At 37.5% G+C, this 23,263-nt stretch overlaps 1 protein-coding gene across 1 annotated transcript; it reads right to left on the bottom strand.

The window, feature by feature from the left end:
* Positions 1–3,862: 3,862 nt before the first annotated feature.
* slc24a6a (solute carrier family 24 member 6a) lies at positions 3,863–22,299 on the bottom strand. The gene is made up of 17 exons (XM_053682408.1): positions 21,881–22,299; positions 19,552–19,647; positions 16,708–16,784; positions 14,184–14,258; positions 13,998–14,082; positions 13,788–13,891; positions 13,619–13,693; positions 13,498–13,523; positions 13,351–13,404; positions 13,101–13,243; positions 12,734–12,900; positions 11,321–11,597; positions 5,882–6,048; positions 5,643–5,757; positions 5,441–5,553; positions 5,210–5,275; positions 3,863–5,025 (listed from the first exon to the last, which is right to left on the bottom strand). The coding sequence occupies exons 1-17, from the start codon at positions 21,987–21,989 to the stop codon at positions 4,915–4,917; spliced, it is 1,860 nt and encodes a 619-aa protein (XP_053538383.1). The 5' UTR covers positions 21,990–22,299; the 3' UTR covers positions 3,863–4,914.
* Positions 22,300–23,263: the final 964 nt, after the last annotated feature.

The following is a 23,263-nucleotide window of genomic DNA, read 5'->3' as shown; positions in this document are numbered from 1 at the left end:
AAGTATCAGACAGTACTAATATCATTTTGATCTTTGATAAAGCATCATGTCCAGCTGAAAAAAAAACCCCCCAAACTTACCATTAACTACCATTATTGTCCTGGATATTGCAAGAACTTCTTGTATGTGTATTGGGGATATTTTGTTTCTTTCTTTTGTCATGGTCCATAGAACCATGAATGCCATTTGGCCGACTGATGTCATACTTCACATTTTATGCTCAAACGAGAATGTTGACTACCTTTTGTAATTTATTGCCATTCATGTGCATGTCAATTGATTTCTAGACTTTTTAACAATTTTTTTTAAATGAACTTGCTTCTGCAGGAAGTTGCATCAGAGCTACAGAAACTGCAGGAGTTTCACAGATGAGAGTTTTATTTAAATGGAGTGGGGGTGTATGTTTAAATAGTGGGTGGGGGTGTATGTTTAAATAGTTTTCTGAAACAGCAGGTGGTGTAGAAAACAGCTCAGAAATCCCAACCCTCTGTGTTTTTTGTATGTATGTTGAACATACATTCACTTTATATGTTATATGTTAAGTGCCATTTCAGTTAGAGAGATCAGAGAAGAATGGCCAGATTGGTTTGAGCTAACAAGGCTACGGTAACTCAAGTAACCATGGTGAGCAGGAAAGCATCTCAGATTGTCAGAAAGTTGAGGCAGATGGACTACAGCAGGAAAAGCAACATCAGTTTCCACACCTGTCAGCTAAGAACAGGCATCCGGGCACACGTTCATCTAAACTGGGCAGTTGAAGATTGGACAATCATTGGAAAATCAATGCTTGGTCTTTTTCTAATCTTCAACTGTCAAGTTTTGGTGAGTCTGTGCCCAATGTATCCTCAGATTCCTGTTCCGTTTTCCCCCCCTGTTGCAGCCCATTCAACTCAAGGTACAAGGTGATGCTTTTCTGCTCAAAGCAATCTGGCCATTCTCCTTTGATCTCTTGATATCAGCAAGGCATATTCCACAGTATTCGGTGGAAATTCTACAGACTGTTGTGCATAAAAATCTCAGGAGATCAGCAGTTTCTGAAATCCTTTTTTTTTTTTCTCCATTCTGATGTTTCATGTGAACATTATCTGAGGCTCCTGACCTGCATGATTTTATGTTTGTATAATTGCATGAATGTGCATGTGTTCAAGTTAAATTCCTGTTCACCCTCATGCTTGGTAAAATGCCTAAAAAAATAGGTTTTACTTTTAATCTATCTTAAAACTATATAGATGCATTTTTATTTAATTTTTTTAGCTGTTTTTGACAGCAACATGTTGAAATGAAATGACTTTTAAAAAAGTGTTACATTGCAGCTTAACTGTTTAATTGCACTCTCAACAACATACATATTATTTACGAATACAGATAGAAGTGTAATAAACGTGAGGATATACAGTACACTCAGACATGTTCATACATCAGTGGAAAACAGAAAATAAGAAACTATCATTTTAGTTAATCAGTAGAGTAAATTCAGCTAAAAAAAATATATCTGTTGACAGCGAATCAACATTTAAAAAAAAAAAAACTCCCAACAAACCCAATAAAAATGATATGAATTATAAAAATATGCTGAATGTTATAAATGCTGAAACCAAGATATGACTGTGATAAAATCATTACACAGGTACTAAATACATTTTGGGTCTAAAATATATATATATATATATATATATATATATATATATATATATATATATATATATATATATATATATATATATATATATATATATATCACAACTGTACACCAATGAGACAATTATAGAATTTTCTATTATCACATACAAGTAAAAAGTAGTGGTGAGAATAATTTAACAAACTGCTAAGATTACAAACAAGTTTAGTGCTAAATGTTCCAAATGTAAATAACCACAAATTAAATGTCTGATTTTAATAACCTCAACAAAACAATAATAATAATAATAATAATAATAATAATAATAATAATAATAATAAACAGATAAGTAGCTGAAAATCATAAAATTTATGTCTAGTGGTGCTTAAAAGTTTGTGAACACTTTAGAATATTCTATATTTCTGCATAAATATGACCTAAAACATCATCAGATTTTAACACAAGTAATAAAAGTAGACAAAGAGAACCCATGTGAGACAAATGAGACTGTAACTGTTGATCATTCCTGCACATCGGCTTGGAGGAATTTTAGCCCGTTCCTCAGTACAGAACAGCTTCAACTCTGGGATGTTGGTTTGTTTCCTCACATCAAGTAGTTGCTTCAGGTACTTCCGCAACATTTCGATTAGATTAATGTCAGGACTTACAAGTGACCCACTTTCTCTTGAGATTCAGTTCATGGACAGATGTCCTGACATTTTCCTTTAGAGTTCCCTGGTATAATTCAGTATTCATTGATCAATGATGGCAAGTCGTCCTGACCCAGATGCAGCAAAACGGGCCCAAACCATGATACTACCACCACCATGTTTCACAGATGAGATAAAGTTCTTAAGCTGGAATGCAGAGTGTTTTCCTTTCTCCAAACATAACCCCTCTCATTTAACCCAAAAATTCTATTTTGGTCTCATCTATCCACAAAACATTTTTCGCAAAAGAATACATAGTCTTCTGGCTTGTCCACGTGATCTTCAGCAAACTGCAGAAGGGCAGCAATGTTCTTTTTGGAGAGCAGTGACTTTCTCTTTACAACCCTGCCATGCACACCATTGTTGTTCAGTGTTCTGATGGTGGACTCATGAACATTAACATATGAGATCATGAACATCATGAACATTAGCCAATATGAAAGAGGCCTCTAGTTGCTTAGATGTTATCTTGGGTTCCTTTGTGACCTCATGGGATATTACACATCTTGCTCTTGGAGTGATCTTTGCTAGTCGACCACTCCTTGGGAAGGCAACAATGCTCTTGAATTTCCTCCATTTGTACTGACTGTGGATTCTGTGAGAGTCCTACTGTGACTGTGGAGTCCAAACTCTTTAGAGATGGTTTTATAACCTTTTCCAGCCTGATGAGCATCAACAAAAATAACTCTTTTTCTCAGAAATCTCCTTTGTTAATGCCATGACACACTTCCACAAATATGTTTTGTAAAGATCAGACTTTGAGAGATCCCTGTTCTTTAAATAAAACAGGGAGCTCACACCTTATTGGCATCCCATTGCTTGAAAACACCTGACTCTAATTTCACCTTCAAATTAACTGCTAATCCTAGAGGTTCACATACTTTTGCCACTCACTGAAATGTAATATTGGATCATTTTCCCCAGTAAATAAATGACCAAATATAATATTTTTTTCTAATTTGTTTAATTTGGTTCTCCTTATCTACTTTTAGGACTTGTGTGAAAATCTGGTGATGTTTTTTGTTCATATTTATGCAAAAATGTAAAAGCCACAAACTTTCAAGCACCACTGTATAAACTTTTCAGGTCCCTATCCCCTTTTTATTCAAATTTCAGCAAAGATAATTTCCATTCACTGATTATTCTGAATTTAAAACAAAACAAAACAAAAAAATACCAGGTGAAACCCAAACACACAGACTAGTGTTAAAAGGACTTGTAGGTAAGTGTAGACAGGTAAAATGTGTAGTAAAATGTGTCCAAATTTGCATGAAATAAAATAAACGGTAAAAGTGATTTTTTGCTTTGGTTAATGAATCAAATTAAAATAATACATTTTTTTATTATAATACTATAATAATAATAATAATACTAATAATAATTATAATAATAATAATAATAATAATAATAATAATAATAATAACAATAATAATAATAATATTAAAAATACTGAAACGTTTTTTTCATAATCCATTTTTTAAAGAAATACTTTTCCAAAAGAAAATATGATTACATCATAAATTACATACATAAACATTTGGCTCATTGCAAAACAAAGAGCCGTTTTGAATTGTTTTGTTGTCTTGTTCATAATTTTAGATGCTTTAGTGTAGAAAATGTACAAGCCCAAGGTAAAGAAGTGACCCGTGTTTTGTAAACATTATATCTTGTGGCTTAATTCCGGAACTTTATGTTAATCCTGTTTAATAATCATAACCAGCTTGTTACAGCTTTAAAATCCTGCTTAAACAGTAAAACAAACAAACAAAAAAATCATCTATATATTTTAAGTATAATTTTAAGATATACACTTTGCAGGACTCAAGCTGATGTAATGGCCAGTTGTGTATAATCTATGCTATGTTTAGCAGTGTGCTTATACCAGCAGTCTTCAGCCTTATTGGGGTTATTATTGGGGTCAAAAGATTTTTAAGCAGTTTCTTCTGTGTGTTTGAATAGTATTGGTTAAATAAATATTTTACAGATTTCACTAGTCATATTCCTTCAGAGTAATTGATTTCAGAGCCACCTTATTAAAAAATAAAAAATAAAAATAAAAAACTCAAAACCTCCTGTGTTCACTTTCTGTTTTTGTTTCTTTGGTGCTGCCATGCTGTTTACTCAAAATTTTGACAAGATTAATGTAGGCCTTTTAAACTTTTAAATATGGCAAAGAGGCAGAGTTTACAGATTCGGCTTCAGTGACACCCAGTGTCCAAACCAGGAACTTCTTTATTTTTCACTATTGCACATTTCAGCAATAGTGGTCCAAACATAATTTTATCTTTAAAATCTCTTGCAGGCTTGTTCAAAAATTACATTGTGGGGTGCAAACAGCATGCAGGCCATGACTTTGCTTTGATTTCCAAGTGTATCAATACTTCTTATCAGTAGAATAAATAATAGAGTGCGTACTGAGTAGTAACTCCTTAATATAATTTATGAATCTCTACTCACTCATTAACCCACACAGGACCTGCTCCTTATGCCTCTGGTGCAATAATTACAGTAATGTGATATTTCCTCATGAAAATTAATCCAGCGTATTATTCAGGATAAAGTTTCGCTAGCTGCGTCAGATGTGACCTACAGCTGCTCAAAGCAGATAGAGCAGAGAAGAAAGATGGCATACAAGATTATAAGACCCAGGCCTAACCTCCGGTCAAGTCTCCAGTGATTCAGATGCACACTGAGAACCTGCAGCACAAGAAGAAGAAGAACAAATATTCATGTGAAACAGCAGCAGTCAGAAGTGTTCCCTTGCAGATAATAAAATATATTTTAAACCATTTAGATTGAACAAAAAAATCATGGAATTAATTGATCCCATCAGCAGTCCTTTATAAACAAGTATATAGTAGGCCTTAATATCAGTACTCACTGTGAGAAAGACTGAAGCAAGCAGTAAAATAACTGAATACACCAGTCCTCTACTATTAATGGAGACCTGAGAAGTAAATGCAAAAAGAACAATAGAACAATAATGAGAAAAATATATATATATCTAAAGCATATCATATCTAATATCAATGTTTATTTGCATTCAACATTCAAACAAAAAAAGCCAAGTGAGAGCACAGAGACAAAACTGATGAAACTGACAGGAACTAACCGTTGACCCGTAATCCACCACAAGTGTACGCAGAGCCCATGGGAAACCGAGGCCCAATAGAATGTCAAAAATATTACTACCTATTGAGTTAGACACAGCCATGTCTCCCATACCTGCAAATCCACAGTGCATATACAAAAAAAAATTATTTGATTAAATGATATGATCCAGAACAATATTGCTCCTGCTAAGCATACAGTACCTTGCCGGGCAACTATAAGACTAGCCATGCAGTCAGGGACGCTTGTGCCAGCTGCTAAAAACGTGATGCCCATAATCACATCTGGGATGTCCAGTGTGAAACTGATGATGGTGACCTAAAACACAGAATACGGGTGAGCATAGCATTTTTGAAAATGAAGGCGGAATGAAACTTACATTTAAAGTTGGGACAGTCTTGTACATTAAATGATTCCATTTGTCATGTAAAATGTTGCATACCATCCACACCATGAGGTAGGAGAAAACAGCAATCCAGAGTGTGGAGACCACAAAGGTGACCATGAACCAGCGCTCCCAGTGTGGCAGCAAACAGTTGGGCACAGTGTAATAAAGCAGACAACTTAGAGGCCACGAGAGCAACCACTTCACCCGTTCACAGCACCCTCCTGTGGAAAAATACATAAGAACAGAGTTTATGCTCAGACTATAGATAGTTTTACAAGTCCATGAAGCCCATTATTGGAGAAAGGAACTATTACAGAGCACAGTGTCATGTATCCATGTTCAAACTCCATCACCAACACTGGCTGAACTGACGTAATCATTGGAATCGTAAGATCACACATAAATAATGCGCCATGTTAATTATTTGCCAGAAAAAGCTACAGTGCTGTGAAAAAGTATTTTGTGTATATCTTATTGTTTTAGGTCGTCAAACATAAAACAAGTCAACCGGAGTAAAAATACAATACATTTTCATTTATTTATTTATTTTATTGAAGCAAAAAAAGTAAGCCAACACCTATCAACAATGTGAAAAACTATTTGCCCCCTTAAGGTTAAAATCTGGTTGTGCCACCTTTAGCAGCAAGAACTTCAATAACTGGAAATAACTGGAGATCAGTCTTTCACTTATTTCTAGGACCAGGATTTACTCCTATGCTTTGTATCATTGTCTTGCTGCATAATCCATTTGCGCTTGAGTTACGGATGGAAGACCGGGCATTCTCCTTTAAGATTTTCTGGTAGAGAACAGAATTCATGTTTCCCTCAATTATTACAAGTTGCCCAGGCCCAGAAGCAGCAAAGCATCCTCTCACCATCACACTGCCACCACCATGCTTGACCGTAGTTATGGTGTTCTTTTTGTGGAATTCTGTGTTGAGTTTGCACCAGAAGTAAAGGGGCCCCTGTCTTCCAAACATTTCCAATTTCAATTCATCAGTCCACTGAACATTTTCCCCAAGAGGTTTTAGGATCATAAAGTGTGTTCTGACAAAATTCAGACGAGCCTTAGTGTTCTTCTGGGTTAGCAGTGGTTTTCTCCTCACCACTCTTCCATGGATGCCATTTTTACCCAGTGTCTTTCTGATAGTGGAGTCATGATCAGTGACCTTTATTGATGCAGGAGAGGCTTGTAGGTCTTTTGATGTTGTTCTTGGCTCTTTTGTGACTTCCTGAATGAGTCACTGCTGTGCACTTGGAGGAATCGTGGAAGGTCGGTCACTTCTGGGAAAGTTCACTACTGTGCCGGGTTTTTCCATTTGGAAATAATGACTCTCACTATGGTTTTTGGAGTCCCAGAGCCTTTGAAATAGCTTTGTAACCCTTCCCAGACTGATATATTTCACTCTTATCTTATTTCACTCTATATCACCTTCTTCCTCATCATTTCTGGAATTTATTTCAGTTTTGGTATAGTGTGTTACTGGGTAACCCCTTTTAACCAACTTCATGTTGTTAATTTAAGTGCAGATTTGATCGAACAGGGTTTGCAGTAATCAGGCCTGGTTGCGTCTAGTCCAGCTGAACCCCGTTATGAATGCAGTTTCATAGATTTGAGGAATTAGTAACTACAGGGGCAAATACATTTTCACACAGGCCCAGTTGGTATTAGAATAGTCTTTTGCTTCAATAAATTACATTATAATTTAAAAACTGTACTTTGTGTTTACTCAGGTTGCCTTTGTTTTTATCTCAGTCAAAATACTCAACAGACAAAATATAAATGATACCTTTAATTTCTAGATCACAACGGTTCACAACTTTATAATATTGTGTTGCATCCTCAACAAAACATAATGGCAATAGAGTCCTTAGCCATGCTGTATGCATGTGTTCTCTTTTGTGTCTTCATTTTTGCTCTGCATGTTTTTAAATAGGAGGCATGTTGCGTTTGCATGCTGTACTTGTGGTATTAAAAGCTCATTTTAGTCTTATTACTGGTTGTGTATAACACATGCTTCCTTTAAACCATATGTTTGGAAATCGGCTTTGCGCACACAGGCTTTATTTTGTCAAGCTAACAACATTTGTTTGTATGCTGCAGTAAAGCATGTATATAGTAATCTATCAATATATAGCCAATTTACACGGTGTATTTACTTACTCATAGTTAGAATGCATGGAAATGAAGCTCTGGTCTCCAGTGAATGTATTACATCATGGCTGTGTGTAAACTGAATTAATGAATCCTGGACATATGAAATAAACGAATTAGTTGTGGGCAGTGTGAAATGTTTAAATTAATAAATGGGTCATGGGAAGCGTGAATAGAAAAGCTTGATCTGCATTAAAGTCTAAATAAAGACAATGGTTCCATTTTTGTAAAGATTTGTTTGTGTTGTTTGGTATAAAACGTATGCTCAACATCTTTCCCATTTTAGTCTTGTCAAGGATTTGAGGAAGTAGATTCAGTAGGCAGCGCTTTAATTGTTGAAGATTGTTGCTAATCTTGTTGTAATAGTTAAAATCTGCAACGTCGGATAGAGTGAGTTGATGCCATAATTGATGATATTTCTAATATTTGAATTGTTACTAATTTTGTAACTATTGTCTGTGCTGCTAGACAAGACAGCTTATTGTTCGAGTTGGAGTGTAGCAGGGTGGGTGCTGTAGACACAGAGTAACTAATCTTAAAATGTTATAATAAGGCCACAAACTCATAAGTTATGTGAAACGTTAAAACACTGTCACCTTTTCCAGCCTCTTGTGTATTACAGAGGATGGTAGGTTGTTCTGCCAAGGAGTTGGATGACAGACATGATCTTTTCCCAAATTGTTTGACATGGAACATCTCGGACAGGTACTCACAGAACCTTATCCTAACTGCAGTCGTGCCCTAATGCCATTAGCTTCATTACAAGCAAGGCTATGCCTTGGTTGTTCATCATCTTCCTTTGAGGCTGCACAAGCCCACTGATGAGAGAAGAGAGCAGCTGATACATCTGCAGAGCCCGTTGGGATGAAAAGATAAGGTTAGAGAAGCTGTCAGTGGGCCTGGGCCATATGCAAGAATCTGCTGTGCTATCTGACTGCATCTCATTCATTATGGTAGAGATGATCATTTAAAATTAGATCAGTGGGAAGATTGGAGTGAAAAGGAGTACAGAACAACAGCAGTACTGACTATGCTGCAGACTGGTGTTAAGGCCATTCTCCAGCCAATATGGCTGGACAACTGCCTAATCCATTTTGTGGTACATCTGCCCATGTAACTAGCTGGGCTATTAGACAATGTTCATTTCATTGATGAGTTTTTATGCATGTTCACGTGCATGTTTAAAAGCAACCATACTGTTTGCAATGACAGATGCAGAAGCCCCTGGCTTGAGATCAATACCTCCGGTGCATATGATACACTGCAATAGGCAATGTAATATATGATGCAATAAGCACATAAATTCTACAGACAGCACTTCAAGCTGTGGGAGCCAAAGCAACAGGGTGAGGGAAGTCACTGGATGTGAGACAAGGAGACAAGTTTGGTTGGATCAAATGCCATTGCTGGAGCCTGATAAAAACTGCTGTTGGCACGTGGACAGATCTTTGGTCCAGGAGATGTTAAATTATCATCCCTTCTGTCTGAGACATAAACATTCCTCCGGAACTGGGTTTCAAAGACTGCAACATAAGATGGTGGGAACAATGCAAGATGGAGTGTGGCACCAGAACAGAGCATGAGCAAACTTCAAGATTTACTGGGGATCCAGGTGAAGTTTCTGAAATTACGCAGTCAATTGTGAGATGGTTTGTCCTTCTGCAACTAGAGCATTGGAGCCTGATGACATCAGACCAGTGGCTAATGAGCACACTGTCCACAGGATAGCATTTACCTTACTGTCACAATCATGTGATGACAACACTGCTATATGTACTTAGCAAAGGAAAGGAGCAAATAGTAATTCTCCAACTATTAATTAGTTCCATAGGAAACTATGGCAGCCCTTGAACAATGTTTACATATGTAACCTATTTTACTCAACACGAAATGCTGAAGCATATTACTTCTGGTTCTGTGCAGCATTAAGGAAAACATAGTAACCATACAGACACATATGAAAGGAAAACAAGAGCCTCAAGGCTTTCAAAAACCATAGCTATATGTCAGCAGTTCTGCAAAAAGTTATTTTATAAAGGAAACTGCATCAGTTGGCTTTGCAGTATTTCACTGCCATGGTGAGATTTAAAAATTCACACTGTTTTACCCAGTTTCCCATTTATAGCCTAGAGGTAAGCCTCCCGCAACATCGTAGCCTCTAAAATTTTACATTTAAGAAGGGAATTAAATAAGCCCCACTCCCTGGATGAGTTGACATCATCCTTGACCTACCCCCAATTTTTAGTAAAACACACTGGTAATGGATCATTACTTTGGTTTTTAAAGTCAGAAATGGTCAAAATAGGTTATTAAACAGATGATACAGTTTAAAATAATGTTTTTGTTAATTTTAAAATTAATTAATTTCTATTTAAATTACGTGAAATGAGTTTCTTCTTTCAGAATAAAATAGCATGAAATATAGTTTAGCAAAATTAATTCCAAGCTGTAATATAAGTATATAGGTTTAACAGTTGATGAACTTTCTGAGTCTGTCCTGAGACAGACTTCATAGGGTGCCTCAGTTCCATCATTAATCTCAACATTAAAATAACTTTATTGAAATCCCAAAAATAACCACTGAATATTACTGATTATTGAATAATACCAGCAGTGTTAAATCAAATAACTGATATGTATGAAAAGTACTTTATTTTTTAACAAAAATACTTTATAAAAAAAAAAAAAAAAAAAAAAAAAAAAAACCTTTCACACACTTTGAAACTGAACTACAATTACTCTTTTTGACAACAAGGTGTCAGGATACCAGCCTAAGAACCTGTCCACGTTTCCACCTCTTGGAGAGCCAAAACATATGAGAGGCTTTTAATTCATAATGATAATGGGAGATTCTCATTCTCAAGTCGAATCCCTCAGCATCTACAGTACTCAAAAATAACACCATTGTCACAGATGCAGTTATAATGAGGTTGTATTTCGGCTATCCTGAATGTAAAAATGCAAAAAGGACCTCTCCCACCAAGCACTGATGGTACAGACACACAGCTTTGTGTTGCTGAAACTGACAGTGTTTTGCCAGCTAGAAACCTTTTTTGTAGTGGAAAAGCATGGAACTGTTCCAAAATTAGTGAAAAAGTGCTATCTGCTGGAATGACTATTCTTTTTAACGCTTTTTGCACATTACACATTACTGATCTGATCTATCTGAGAAATACAAAGCACATCCCTTTGACTTCACCATGCTACTCAATCTAGATAATTCTAGTCACTGTGTGCAATTTAACATTAGCACCATTAATCAGGTCACTAAGGAAAAAAATCCCAAATTGGGCCATGTCTCAATCTATTTTCATCTCACATGTTTTAAATTCACTGGCCTGGCACAATCAGAGGATTGAAGGGTTGTTCTTCCTGTGCCTCTTCATCCTCCTCTGTGTCTTTGGGCTGTGTGTCTCCAGTGTCTTCCACCCTCTCCATTGTTCCCCCCTTGCCCCTTGTCCTCGCCTCTTCTAGAGGTTGGGTCTCGCTGTCCATGTTGTCACCATTTTCTAGTCCCCAGGGTCCCCCCTCCATCCCTGGGCTCTCCAGACCGGGAATTTCTCCTGTGCCACTGACACTTTCCCCTGAGCTCCGGCTCATGATCAGTCTCTGCCTCTGTAGGATAAGAGAGAGAGGAAGAATGTCAGAGACCCATCCAAAGAGAACACAGCTTATTGATTGAGGGGACAAATATTAATCCATATGTTATGTTTGGATCAGATATTTAATTTAGAACAACACTAAAACTGAGAGACCAAGTGAACAGTCAATAAGTATGTAGTGAACAGAATGTGAGGGTTAAAAGGATTCTGCAAAGCTAATTTATGGAAGTCCAAATCTAAATGTGATGTGAAGTAGAGTATGGGGAAGTCTTCAGAAAGACATGCCTGAGTTTCAAGAGTGAAATAGACAAAGTCATGATGCATATGCATGCAGATGAAAGAAACTGACTTTGAGAATTGAGAAAAAATAAAATAAAAGGGGGATTCCAGTATACAGAATACAGAGTCAGACACCACCCTAACAGATACTTTAATTTGTCACATGTCTCTATATAGACAATTCACCCAAACCCTTTATCAGGATTCACATTGTAATAACTATTGGATATTAATAACAAGTTCTCACTATTCAACAAGTAAATTTGGAATAACCAACACTATAGACCCATGACACTAAGGGCCATGGAAAGAGAACAGGTGGTCATCATCAGTGAAATTATTTTGTTTGTTAATTGTTCCACTGCATTCACATTATGAAAATGAACTGCAAAGCTGCTAAATAAAATGTAAAGATTTATTATTATTATTATTATTATTATTATTATTATACTGTATGTGATTTTGGTTCTTTCGTGTTCTAGTGATATTGGGAAAGTTGTCTGAGTGACTCTGGATGAGTTTTTAATGCATCGTTATTTTTTCTAAATGGAAATAATGGCTGATAATGGGAACATCACTATAAAGTTTTCCAGAAATGGATTATGTCCAGTTAGTGGTGTTTGGGTCTAAACATACTGTATGTTTCATCTTGGCGAAACACAGCTAACTGAAACTTGTCTGAAAACAAATGAAAAATGAAAATGAAAACAACTATGAATTAAAGCCAGTAAAGTCATAAGGGCACTTTCTTCCTGATGGTGCTAGCAGTATTAATATCTGCACACTTCAAAAGAACACTTCAGCTAAGAGAATGCAGCTGTCCTGTGTCTGCCAGTCGGCTAGCATGAAAGGTGAGTGGGTGGGCATTACCTCAGCGATGAGCATGCACCCAGTCAGGGGTGTGGGTGGGTGGGAGGGGGAAGGGGGGATGAACATGAGATGGAGGCTTGCCTCTGATAAGGAGAACTGGTGAGGATGCAGACTCATCAGCTCATCCACCATCACCACGGCTGAGTCCTGCTCACTTGCACACTGACCTGAGCAGTAGAAAGTGTTTTTAGTGTTTCTGATCTTTAAACATTTTAAAGTGGAACAATGCACTGCTTCTCCTGCAAGGTTTTTAATCTAGTGTCAATTTCTGTAATAACCACAAAAATATAAACAACTTCAGTGTATTTGTAATGTGTTGAAAAGGTGACCAAGCAATACATACACACACACACACACACACACACACCTTTCTTCATCAGGATCATAGAAGTGTCACAGTTTGTGCAAGCATCTTCCACTGCTACATCTTGATGTAGGCTGCTCACCAAACATGGCTGTCCAGGTATACCACACCTCAGTTCAACCCAGCCCCAGATTTGACCATTGAATCTGAAATATACCCAAACACACACACACACACACACACACACATAATGAGCCATCATTACTATCATTAAAACTCTATGTAAAGCATTTAGTGATTGATCATTACGTACTTCATGATAAGGATGTAAATTCCATACATTGATATGAGGACTATAGTCTCCCACCTGTACCAACCAAGCAAAGTTCACAAAGTCTGAGATTCTGTTTAAACAATTCTATACTGTTTCAAAAGCAATCAAAAAATTACTGAAACCTACCAGAGAACTTTTTCATCATAAATGATCTGCAAGTCAAGAACATGTCTGTCTGTAACAAATCAAGCTTAGAAAAAAGAGGAATATATAAAATAGTTTTACATGTAACTCTAGGAAGTCTGACCAGAATTAAAGCCAAGACTGAGATGATGTAGTAAACAGAGTCCCGGAAGAGAGGCCACCAGGTGAGAGAGATCGTCTATGAGGAAAAAGAAAACAAGATCTCTGTACATCTCTAAACAAGAGCTCTTCTCCTTAATGTGGAGAAGACTCCTGGAAAACAAGTCTCCTACCTGTCCAGCAAAAATGCCACACACTCCAATGATAACTAGGATATTAAAGACTGCTGAGCCCACTATGGTGCCAACTCCAACATCTCCCTTAGTGATGAATACACCTGAGACAATGTTATATAAAAATTATGCTGGAGGAAATTGTCTGAATAAAGTTTTTTTAATTTAAAAAAAAAAACTATCTGTTTTTTTTTTAACTATAAAACTGACCAATCAGAGAGGTAAAGAGCTCTGGAGCAGAACTTCCTGCTGCCATGAAGGTGGCTCCGGCAACATCCTCACTCAGATGTAGGTTCTGCAAATCAAAAGGTGCTAAGGATGAACTATACATAGAAGTATGTGTGTTCTCACATGGATAATGGTGGACAGCAGAGATAATAGCAAAAAAGCTCTGACCTCACTGATCTTTTCCAGAGATGGCACAAAGTACACATCACAGACAATAGCAAGGGCGTAGAACATGTAAACAGCCTGCAAAGAGAAAAAAGAATATTAACAACTAAACGAGGCTTTGCAACGACTACCAAGCTACAATGATACAGTATATGTGTGCTGCGAACGCTTAATGAACAGTTACAATAAATTTCATTTCATTATACCACGTTTATCCAAGTTTACTACAAGTAAACTAATGTATACTTACAGAGAAGCACACCAAGTATACTTGCCGTTTACTGTACATACTAGCATGTTCAAATATACTGTTCTTGAAGAGAAGTAAAGTGGTGAGTGAAATATTAGTTTCCTTTGGATGTGCTTGGAATAATATACAATACTTTTATATAGTATTGTACTATATTTTGATATATGAAGTACTTTTTTAATACAGTAGTTGACCTTAGGTTAAAATGTAATTATTTATTAGGGTTTTTATTTGGGATTGATGGCAGAGACTTGACTCTAACCAGAAACTAACTAGGCAAAGCATTTGGCTGGTGTTTGGGAGATCATGAGGTGCTAACTTTATGTATCATCATCTAGGAAGCACCTTCACATTTCTAACTGGGGAGCTCAAATGTGATCGGGGGAGACTCGGCTGTATTTTAGGGGTTTTGTCTTTATTGTAAAGTGTAAATTTAAGTAAACTTTCAGAACAATATACAGGTAAAGTACCATCCATCCATCTTCTACCGCTTACTCCTTTTCAGGGTCACGGGGAACCTGGAGCCTATCCCAGGGAGCATCGGGCACAAAGTGGGGTACACATTGGACAGGGTGCCAATCCATCGCAGGGCACAATCACATACACACTCACACACCCATTCATACAATACGGACACTTTAGCCATGCCAATCTGCCTGTCTTTGGTCTGGGGGAGGAAACCGGAGTACCCAGAGGAAACCCCTGCAGCACGGGGAGAACATGCAAACTCCACACACACGGCCCCGGTGGGACTCGAACTCCAGACCCTGGAGGTGTGAGGCGAATGTTGGCTTAGCTAACCACTAAGCCACCCTGCGCCCTAGGTAAAGTACCATCAATCATTATTTAGAAGTATGACTAGTATACTCAAAAGTATGATAAGCATGTTACTACGAAGTTTACATTTTGTCCCAATTTAGTTAATGAAGCACATATCAAACAAGTACATTTGTGGAAGCAAAAAAGTGATAAAGATTAGATTCTTTTTAAATTGACTTTTTAAAAGCCATTAAATTCTTAATAATGAAAATTAAAGACCACTGAATTCATAACAGTGTTATGTGTATATTAAGTCAAAAACCACACATTTGTGTTTACTTATTCTGAATTCAACTTCTTGAAGTTCAAAGTCATTTTATTTCACTATTCACATTTTCAAACAATCAAGTATGTATATAATTTTGTTTTTCAGTGTTCACAAATTCAGATTCAATAATTCAGTTTTCAAATATTCAAAAACCTGTATTGAGGTTGCTCATTTTAGTGCTCCGCTTCAACCAGTTACGGTCAGGTTGCAAAATTCAATCAGTTCCTCCAAGAATTTAGCGATTTTACAATCACAGAAATGAACGCAAAATCAAGCAAACTCGGCATATTTGCAGGATTACCACAGATTTGGGCCGAGACGCATCACGTGATGTCATCACAACGCACATTCAGCCAAAGCCCTGTTCGATTCACGTGCGTCGAACATGAGTACAGCTAAAAGGTCTCATTTACCAACAAACATCACTGTGAAAGACAATATCATGCAATTGCCATTTCACCAATTCAAGCACATTTGAAGCAGAAAAAGGACAAAAGAAATCAAGCATTTTTGGCTGCAACAATCACAAAAATACTCTGCGAAATCCTGTACAGACTGCTCAATGCAAAAAAAAAAACCACAGAAATAATATAACATCTGGGTTATCCAGGAGTAGGCAAAGACAATCGAGCCTGGAGCATGTTTTACGTCCTCTGCCATGAAATGCTTCCCCCCTCTCACAAGCGCACGCACCTATATTATATTATATTATATCACTATATTATGAACAGAACACTGTGAAGGCAATGATGGATGTGAATCAGATTTTTAAAAAAAGAAAATCTGAGAATGTGTGTGTGTCAAAGTGACCTGAAAGACGACTTGAAAAAAAAATACACTGAAAAAAAAATTATTCAGAGATTCAGTAAATATATGGCGGTGCTGCACATAAGTTCATTTTTGTTCTGTTACTGTTAAATATCAAAGGTGAAAATATAAATGTAAAATTCTCTTCCCCATTAATGGTGGAGTCATAGCTTTTTGTGCTTTTTTTTTCTTATTTAAAATCTTTGTCACTTTTTTGCTTCAACATTTATATACAGATTGAATATATAAATGAACTTTATTACACTATGACATGTATTCATGCACTTATACTCTATTTTCTCTAAAAGTATACTGTATTTTCTATGCACTATGCTGTAACATGGAACTGTTCACAGTGTGACATTTGGTGTGCGAAAACTCACACAGAGGATATGCAGCAGCAGCGCCCCATGCCTTCTCTGCTCCTTAGTGAAGACATCTTCAGGAAATTCACTGATCGCTGGGGGCACGCGTGCACGTGTGAGTGAGTGAGTGAGTGAGAGTGAGTGAGTCAGTGTGAATGAGTGTGTGAGTGTGTGTGTATGTGTGAGAGAGTGTGTATGTGTAAGAGAGCGTGTGTATGTGCAGAAAGAAAAACACAGTCCATTAGTAAAGGGTTAGAGATGGACAGAGCAGCTTAAATTATTGACATAAAAGCAACTGAAAACCACAGGATTTTCTTTCTGCATGCAAGTCCTGCTTTAGTGCTTTCACTCAGGCTGCCTATACAGACACAGTAAATAGATTATTTAATTTTTTTGAACTGGAGAAATGGTACAACCGTGGTTTGATATTTTTCTAAATAATCATGGTATCAATCAATCAATCATGATTTATCAAAAATATAAAATCAAATTCATATATCTAATAAAAGTATGATCTGCTTTAAGAACCTTCTCAAACTAAAGCAGGCAGGAGGTGTATTGGCATAAGGCATTTAAAAGCCTTTTCAATCCCTCCTCCTTTTTAGACAGTAGTGTGTAACGGACTGAGTGAAAGTCAAACAACTATAGAATCAAAACACAAATGAATAGATATTGCTGAACCAACGGCTGGTCAAAAGAGGATTAACACTCAGCAAACTTTGATGGTGTCATTATATGATCTGAATAACCTTTTCTAAGAAACAGTGCTCCTCTTCTGACTGCACATTTGACTCCACGTTGTTATGAAGCTTTCGTCTCTCAGCGATAACTGGCTAACTGAAATCTCAAATCATCCGTAGCTGATTTGATACAGTGGTCGGGGCCCAAGGCACCAGGCTTGCTTACATTAGCACATCGAGAGACATTTCAGTCTGCAGATATAGATTTGTTCAGTGTAGTAGCACAATATTCTGCACACATTGCTAAATGGGTAGTTACGTAAACAGCAAAACTATTGCAAACAGTACAAAGCAGTTTTATCCATCCATCCATTTTCCATATCACTGCAGCCGATCCCAGGGAACTCGTGGCACAAGGCGGGGGAGAACCTTGGGCAGGGTGCCAACCCGTGGCACGGCACATTCACACACATTCACACACTATGGACAATTTGGAAAAGCCAATTAGCCTACAGCGCATGTCTTTGGACTGGGGGAGGAAACCAGAGTACCTGGAGGAAACCCCAGGGAGAACATGCAAACTCTGCACATGCAGGGCAGAGGCAGGATTCAAACCCCCAACAGAGGCACAACGAAAACGTGCTAACCTTTAAGCCACCATGCCCTAAAAAGCAGTTTCAAAACTGAATGTGATCATGCATGAGGCAAAACTATCTATGAACTAATTCCATAATATTGCATGGGTTCAGAAATTAGGCATCTACGTGCATTCATCAGTCACTATATTACATAGCTGGGAAAGAAGTTCTGAAGAAATTCACATAAAAGATAGATTAAATTTTTGTAGTCCAAAATTTTATCATTGGCTTGAAGAGATTATTTATCTTGTGAGGAATATATATATATATATATATATATATATATATATATATATATATATATATATATATATATATATATAAAATCTGTAAGTACCCTGAGGCTGCAATGTAATTATAGAGGGAAATTGTCACGTTATTTACGTAATGGAGGTTAGGATGGATGCAAGTGCAGTTAAAGAGGTTTATTATAGAGAGAGGCAGGCAGACAAATCCAAAACGGTAATCAAAAGCATGGTCAAATAACAGGCAAAAGGTCAGGCGATCTACAAACAGGCATAAATAGGGCGAGGCTAGAATCAGAATCGGTAAACGAGAAACGAGGTCGGTGAATGTGAAACAAAACGAGAAATGAAGAACAACCACTTGGTAAGGAGATAAACAATACTACGCAAAGTGCTAAGAGACATGAGGGGTTTAAATGACAAACGTAATTATGTTTTTCGTGTTCCGCCAACTATCCATCCATCCATCTATATTCTGTACCATTTATCCTACACTGGGTTGCGGGAAGCCTCGAGCCTATCCCAGGGGTCTCGGGGCATGAGGTGGGGGGACACACTGGACAGGGTGCCAACCCATCTCTGGGCACAATCACACACATTCACACACTACTTTTCTGTTTAATTATATTTACATTTAAAGCATTTAGCAGATGCCCTTATCCACAACGACTTACATTTATCTCATTTATACAACTGAGCAGTTGAGGGTTAAGGGCCTTGCTCAAGTGGCAGCTCAGCAGTACTGCTATCTGATCTCACAACCTTCCTATCAGTAGTCCCTCATCTTAACCACTGAGCTAATACTGTGCGACCACTGCCTGTCGAATTATGTAAAAGCGGATTTAGACCCCCCTCTCGATGAGAGTGATTTTACAGAGCAGGCAGATAGAACTCAGCTCACCCACAGTGATAAAAGAGAGCTGGCTTCACAGAGGGCCAAGTGAGCCAGAGACACACTGCTCTAGGTGAGCGATTAGAGGACTGATCAGTGGAAAAAAGGGCTGTGTGACATGTTTCTCTTAAGCACCATGCTTTGACTGCTTAAAACAGACCTTCCTCTGTTCTGAATTACAGATTCTGCTGCTTAGCAACACCAAGCCTCAAAGGGGGCTTGGCTCGGAAGGAGGCAGCTGTCTGTTAATGATGAGAGAGGAAAAGATGGAATAGCAAAACAAGGAAAAAGTAAAGGAGTGCTATGAGAGAGCGAAAGAGAAAGAGAGAGAGAGAGAGGCTTGCATTTCCTCACTCAAGTCTTGGAATGATTAAATGTAAATGTAAATCAAACTGAATGGAACTCACCAGCTCGGGGTTCACTGGATGTTTGGTTCAACTCTCCATGCTGCTGAGTCAGTTTTCGTTTAGACCAAATCAGATCAAAATCCCTATCAGGAGGATCTGTAAAACCAGAACAATTAGATATTACATTATACAATTATTGCTTTACTCCTTACATTAGAAAAGAACTAAACATCAGACTGGTTTATGTAGATAATAAGAACACAGGAGATACTCAGTAAACAAACTTTCTCTTAATCAGTAAATGGGTAGATGGCATGACACTCCATTTTGTGTCCGCACAAAACTAACTTCAACAAAACATGTTAATGAATTATATATTACATGGTACTGAGTTATAAAAAATGAATTGTGCATCTCTTATAGTGGAATACTTAAAACTTACAATTGTTAATTTGATGATAAATTTTAATTTTATTTAAATAGTTATTAAAGAGTTAAAAGCTTATTTTCATAACCTTTGTCTGAAATGACTTTCCTAAGATGTTAGTGTAACCAACTGTCATGGAACAAGAAAACCATGTGAAATTAACCAAGAAAAATTCCCTGGAGACTCATAACTGTGTGGTGTAAATGTCAGTGAGGTTCTTAGAAATATCATATAATTTGAAGTTTTAATGATTTACATTTGCATATCAATTGTTGGGACGCCAGGAAATGTTTGAAAATTCATCACAGTTGTAAAAACAAGCGTGAAAAAGTGTTTAGAACACATAATCACGTCTGTCAGTATGATTTGAATGCCAGGTAATGTAACGTTACACTCAACACGAGTATTGTATTGTATCTACTGTACAATGTTGTGTGTAAAACTTTAATTGCCTACCCTAAAAACAGCCGATTATGAAATCTAACTGCCTGATAATGACACTTAGATGTTCTGTGTCACTGTACACTTGTAAACCAAAGTAGCTTCTGTATTGCATTCTATCCAAAATATGAGTAGCCTTAAGGCTAGTAACTATTATTATTATTCATCCAACCATTTTCTGTACCACTTATCCCACTACGCAGGGTCACGGGGGAGACTGGAGCCAATCCCAGGGATAAACGAAGATCCCTGATAAGATTCAGTTAAGATCTAAAATCAAGATGATGCTCTCCAAGAAGGACCTTGAAATTATTTATTCACGCGTTTAACAACTGTGTTGGACTATTGTAATTCACACTATCTTGGTTTGCCTAGAACAACTGTTGATCGCAATTGGTACGAAATGCGGCAGCCAGATTACTGACTGGCACTAAAAACCGTGAATAATAATAATAATAATAATAATAATAATAATAATAATAATAATAATAATAATAATAATAAACTTTATTTCTATAGCACCTTTCATACATAAAATGCAGCTCAAAATGCTTTACAATAAGGTATTTACATGCACAGAGTGCTTCACATAAAAATGTATTAAGTGCAATAGTTAATGTCACATAAAATTGAAGATAAACCCAAAATATTAATAACAAGAATGTATTTTAAATATATAGAGTAAATATAGTCTTTATCGGACAGATATATATATATATATATATATATATATATATATATATATATATATATATATATATATATATATATATAGTGAAATTATTTTCTTCGAATACCCCAGCATGTCAGAAAGTTGGGGTCAGAGCACAGGGGGACACCATGATACAGCGCTCCTGGAGCAGAGAGGGTTAAGGGCCTCGCTCAAGGGCCCAACAGTGGCAGCTTGGCAGTGCTGGGTCTTGAACCCTCGACTTTCAGAGCAGTAACCAAGAGCTTCAACCACCAAACCACCACTGCCCCAAAGACAAGATGAATCTGAACGAATGTTCTGTTAACATTAACATGGACGAATGTTTTGAGAGAACCTTGTCAGAACATTAGCCAAAGTTCTGAGAACGTTCCCTGTTGGCTGGGTTTCTGACTAAGCCACTGGACTGGACACGCCTCCTTGTTCTGACTAGTTGGATGTTGGTGGTCCACATCATGCTGTTGTTTTCCCCCCCAAAATTTACAGAATCTGAGGCTGCACAAATCCTGTATTTTCTATGCATGTATTTCATTAACAGCTGCTGGAGCATGAGGAGAGCCCTGCTTAATATTATATAGTGCTCTGGCTTAAAAACAAATAATCACAGGCTCCACCTTTAACGTTGTGGTTATTCAGGTGCACAATGCACCAAATTAGATATCCCACTGAATATTAATACGAGTTAATAAAAACGTATAAGATGCACAGTTTAATATATATATATATATATATATATATATATATATATATATATATATATATATATATATATATATATATACAAAAATAAAATGGGGGGAAAAGCCCCGCACCTGTTACTCGGAGAAGCCAGCTGAGGGCGATGAGTCCAGCACAAACACACAGTCGCCTCAGGAACCTGCTGCTCGTCCACAACGCCTTCATCACAACACTGCTCAGCATTTAAAACTCACAAAGCATGCCGACGCGAGACAGGGAAATCAGGCGTTTGTTTTGTTTTCTCCTACATACACGGACTCTCAATTCTCGTTAAGATTAGTTATCTGTGTTGGTTTGGGTCACACGCCGCTCGCCACAGCATCCTCTCACTCTGCCTCACGACCAAAAGCTCGTCTCCTCTCAGTACCAACCAGCCAGTAGTGCAAAAAATAAAAGAATACGCTGAGGTATCTTCTGTTTTAGGCCACTGTTTATCGCATGCTCGAGCATCCGTGCCCCCCTCCGTGTTCCCTACACACTTCGTCGCTGAGGGTGTTTCCCAAACAGAGCTCTACTAGTGCGCCCTCATGGAGGAGCACTGAGGAAAAACACCGCACTAACAATAGCAACAAACTGCGATTAGCATCATCTACAGTTGCATTGCCTTATGAGACAAGTGGGAAATTCAATGATTTGTTTTCTGTGTATCACAGAAGATAAATCATAGTCTCCGAGAACCTCTCCGAGGCTACCCTGCTGAGAAAAACAATAGAAACCCTCACAGAATTTGTAATGGTTATAATGGGAATTGTATTGGTTTTTAATGGAAACTCTAATGGTCACTGTGGGTCGCTACTGGTAATTTGGTGCCTTCTGTTAGTGGCAGGTTATGTGTGTCGGATACCATTAAGGACCAATAATGGTAATGGTTTTAATGGCTAGCTGATGGGTTGTAATGGTATTTGTAGTGGAAACCATTAGAATTTCTGTGATGGTTTCTATTGGGTTATTTTCAGCAGGGTAATCAGGTTTGCCTGCTATAGTTTCGCTATGAGAATATTCTCCTGTTATTTGATTCAAGTCAAGCTTGACGTTAATACTTTTTGTGGCGTCCGAGTGACCTTTGTCTATATAGCTGTAGTAATAAACACCAGCAATGAGAACAAGTTACTGTTTTGCAAGTAACAATTGAGTCAGAAGTTGTGGAACTCAAGTCCTGACTCAGAAGCCAGAAGTCCAGAGTCCTAACGTTTGAGCTGCAACCAAATCAGAATGCATTCCTCCAACTTTCATGAACACTTCGAATTCACTTCAATTCATCCATCCATCCATGTTCTGTACCACTTATCCTACACAGGATCACGGGGATCCTAGAGCCTATCCCAGGGGACTCAGGACATGAGGCGGGGGGACACCCTGGACAGGGTGCCTACCCATCACAGGCCACAGTTACACACCCATTCACACACTATGGACAATTTGGAAATACCAATCAGCCTATGACAAGTCTTTGGACT

The sequence above is a fragment of the Ictalurus punctatus genome, chromosome 8 (assembly GCF_001660625.3).
Source record: "Ictalurus punctatus breed USDA103 chromosome 8, Coco_2.0, whole genome shotgun sequence".
In the NCBI taxonomy this organism is placed as follows: domain Eukaryota; kingdom Metazoa; phylum Chordata; class Actinopteri; order Siluriformes; family Ictaluridae; genus Ictalurus; species Ictalurus punctatus.
Note: the sequence above shows the minus strand (reverse complement) of the source record. Positions and strands in the feature narration are given on the sequence as shown.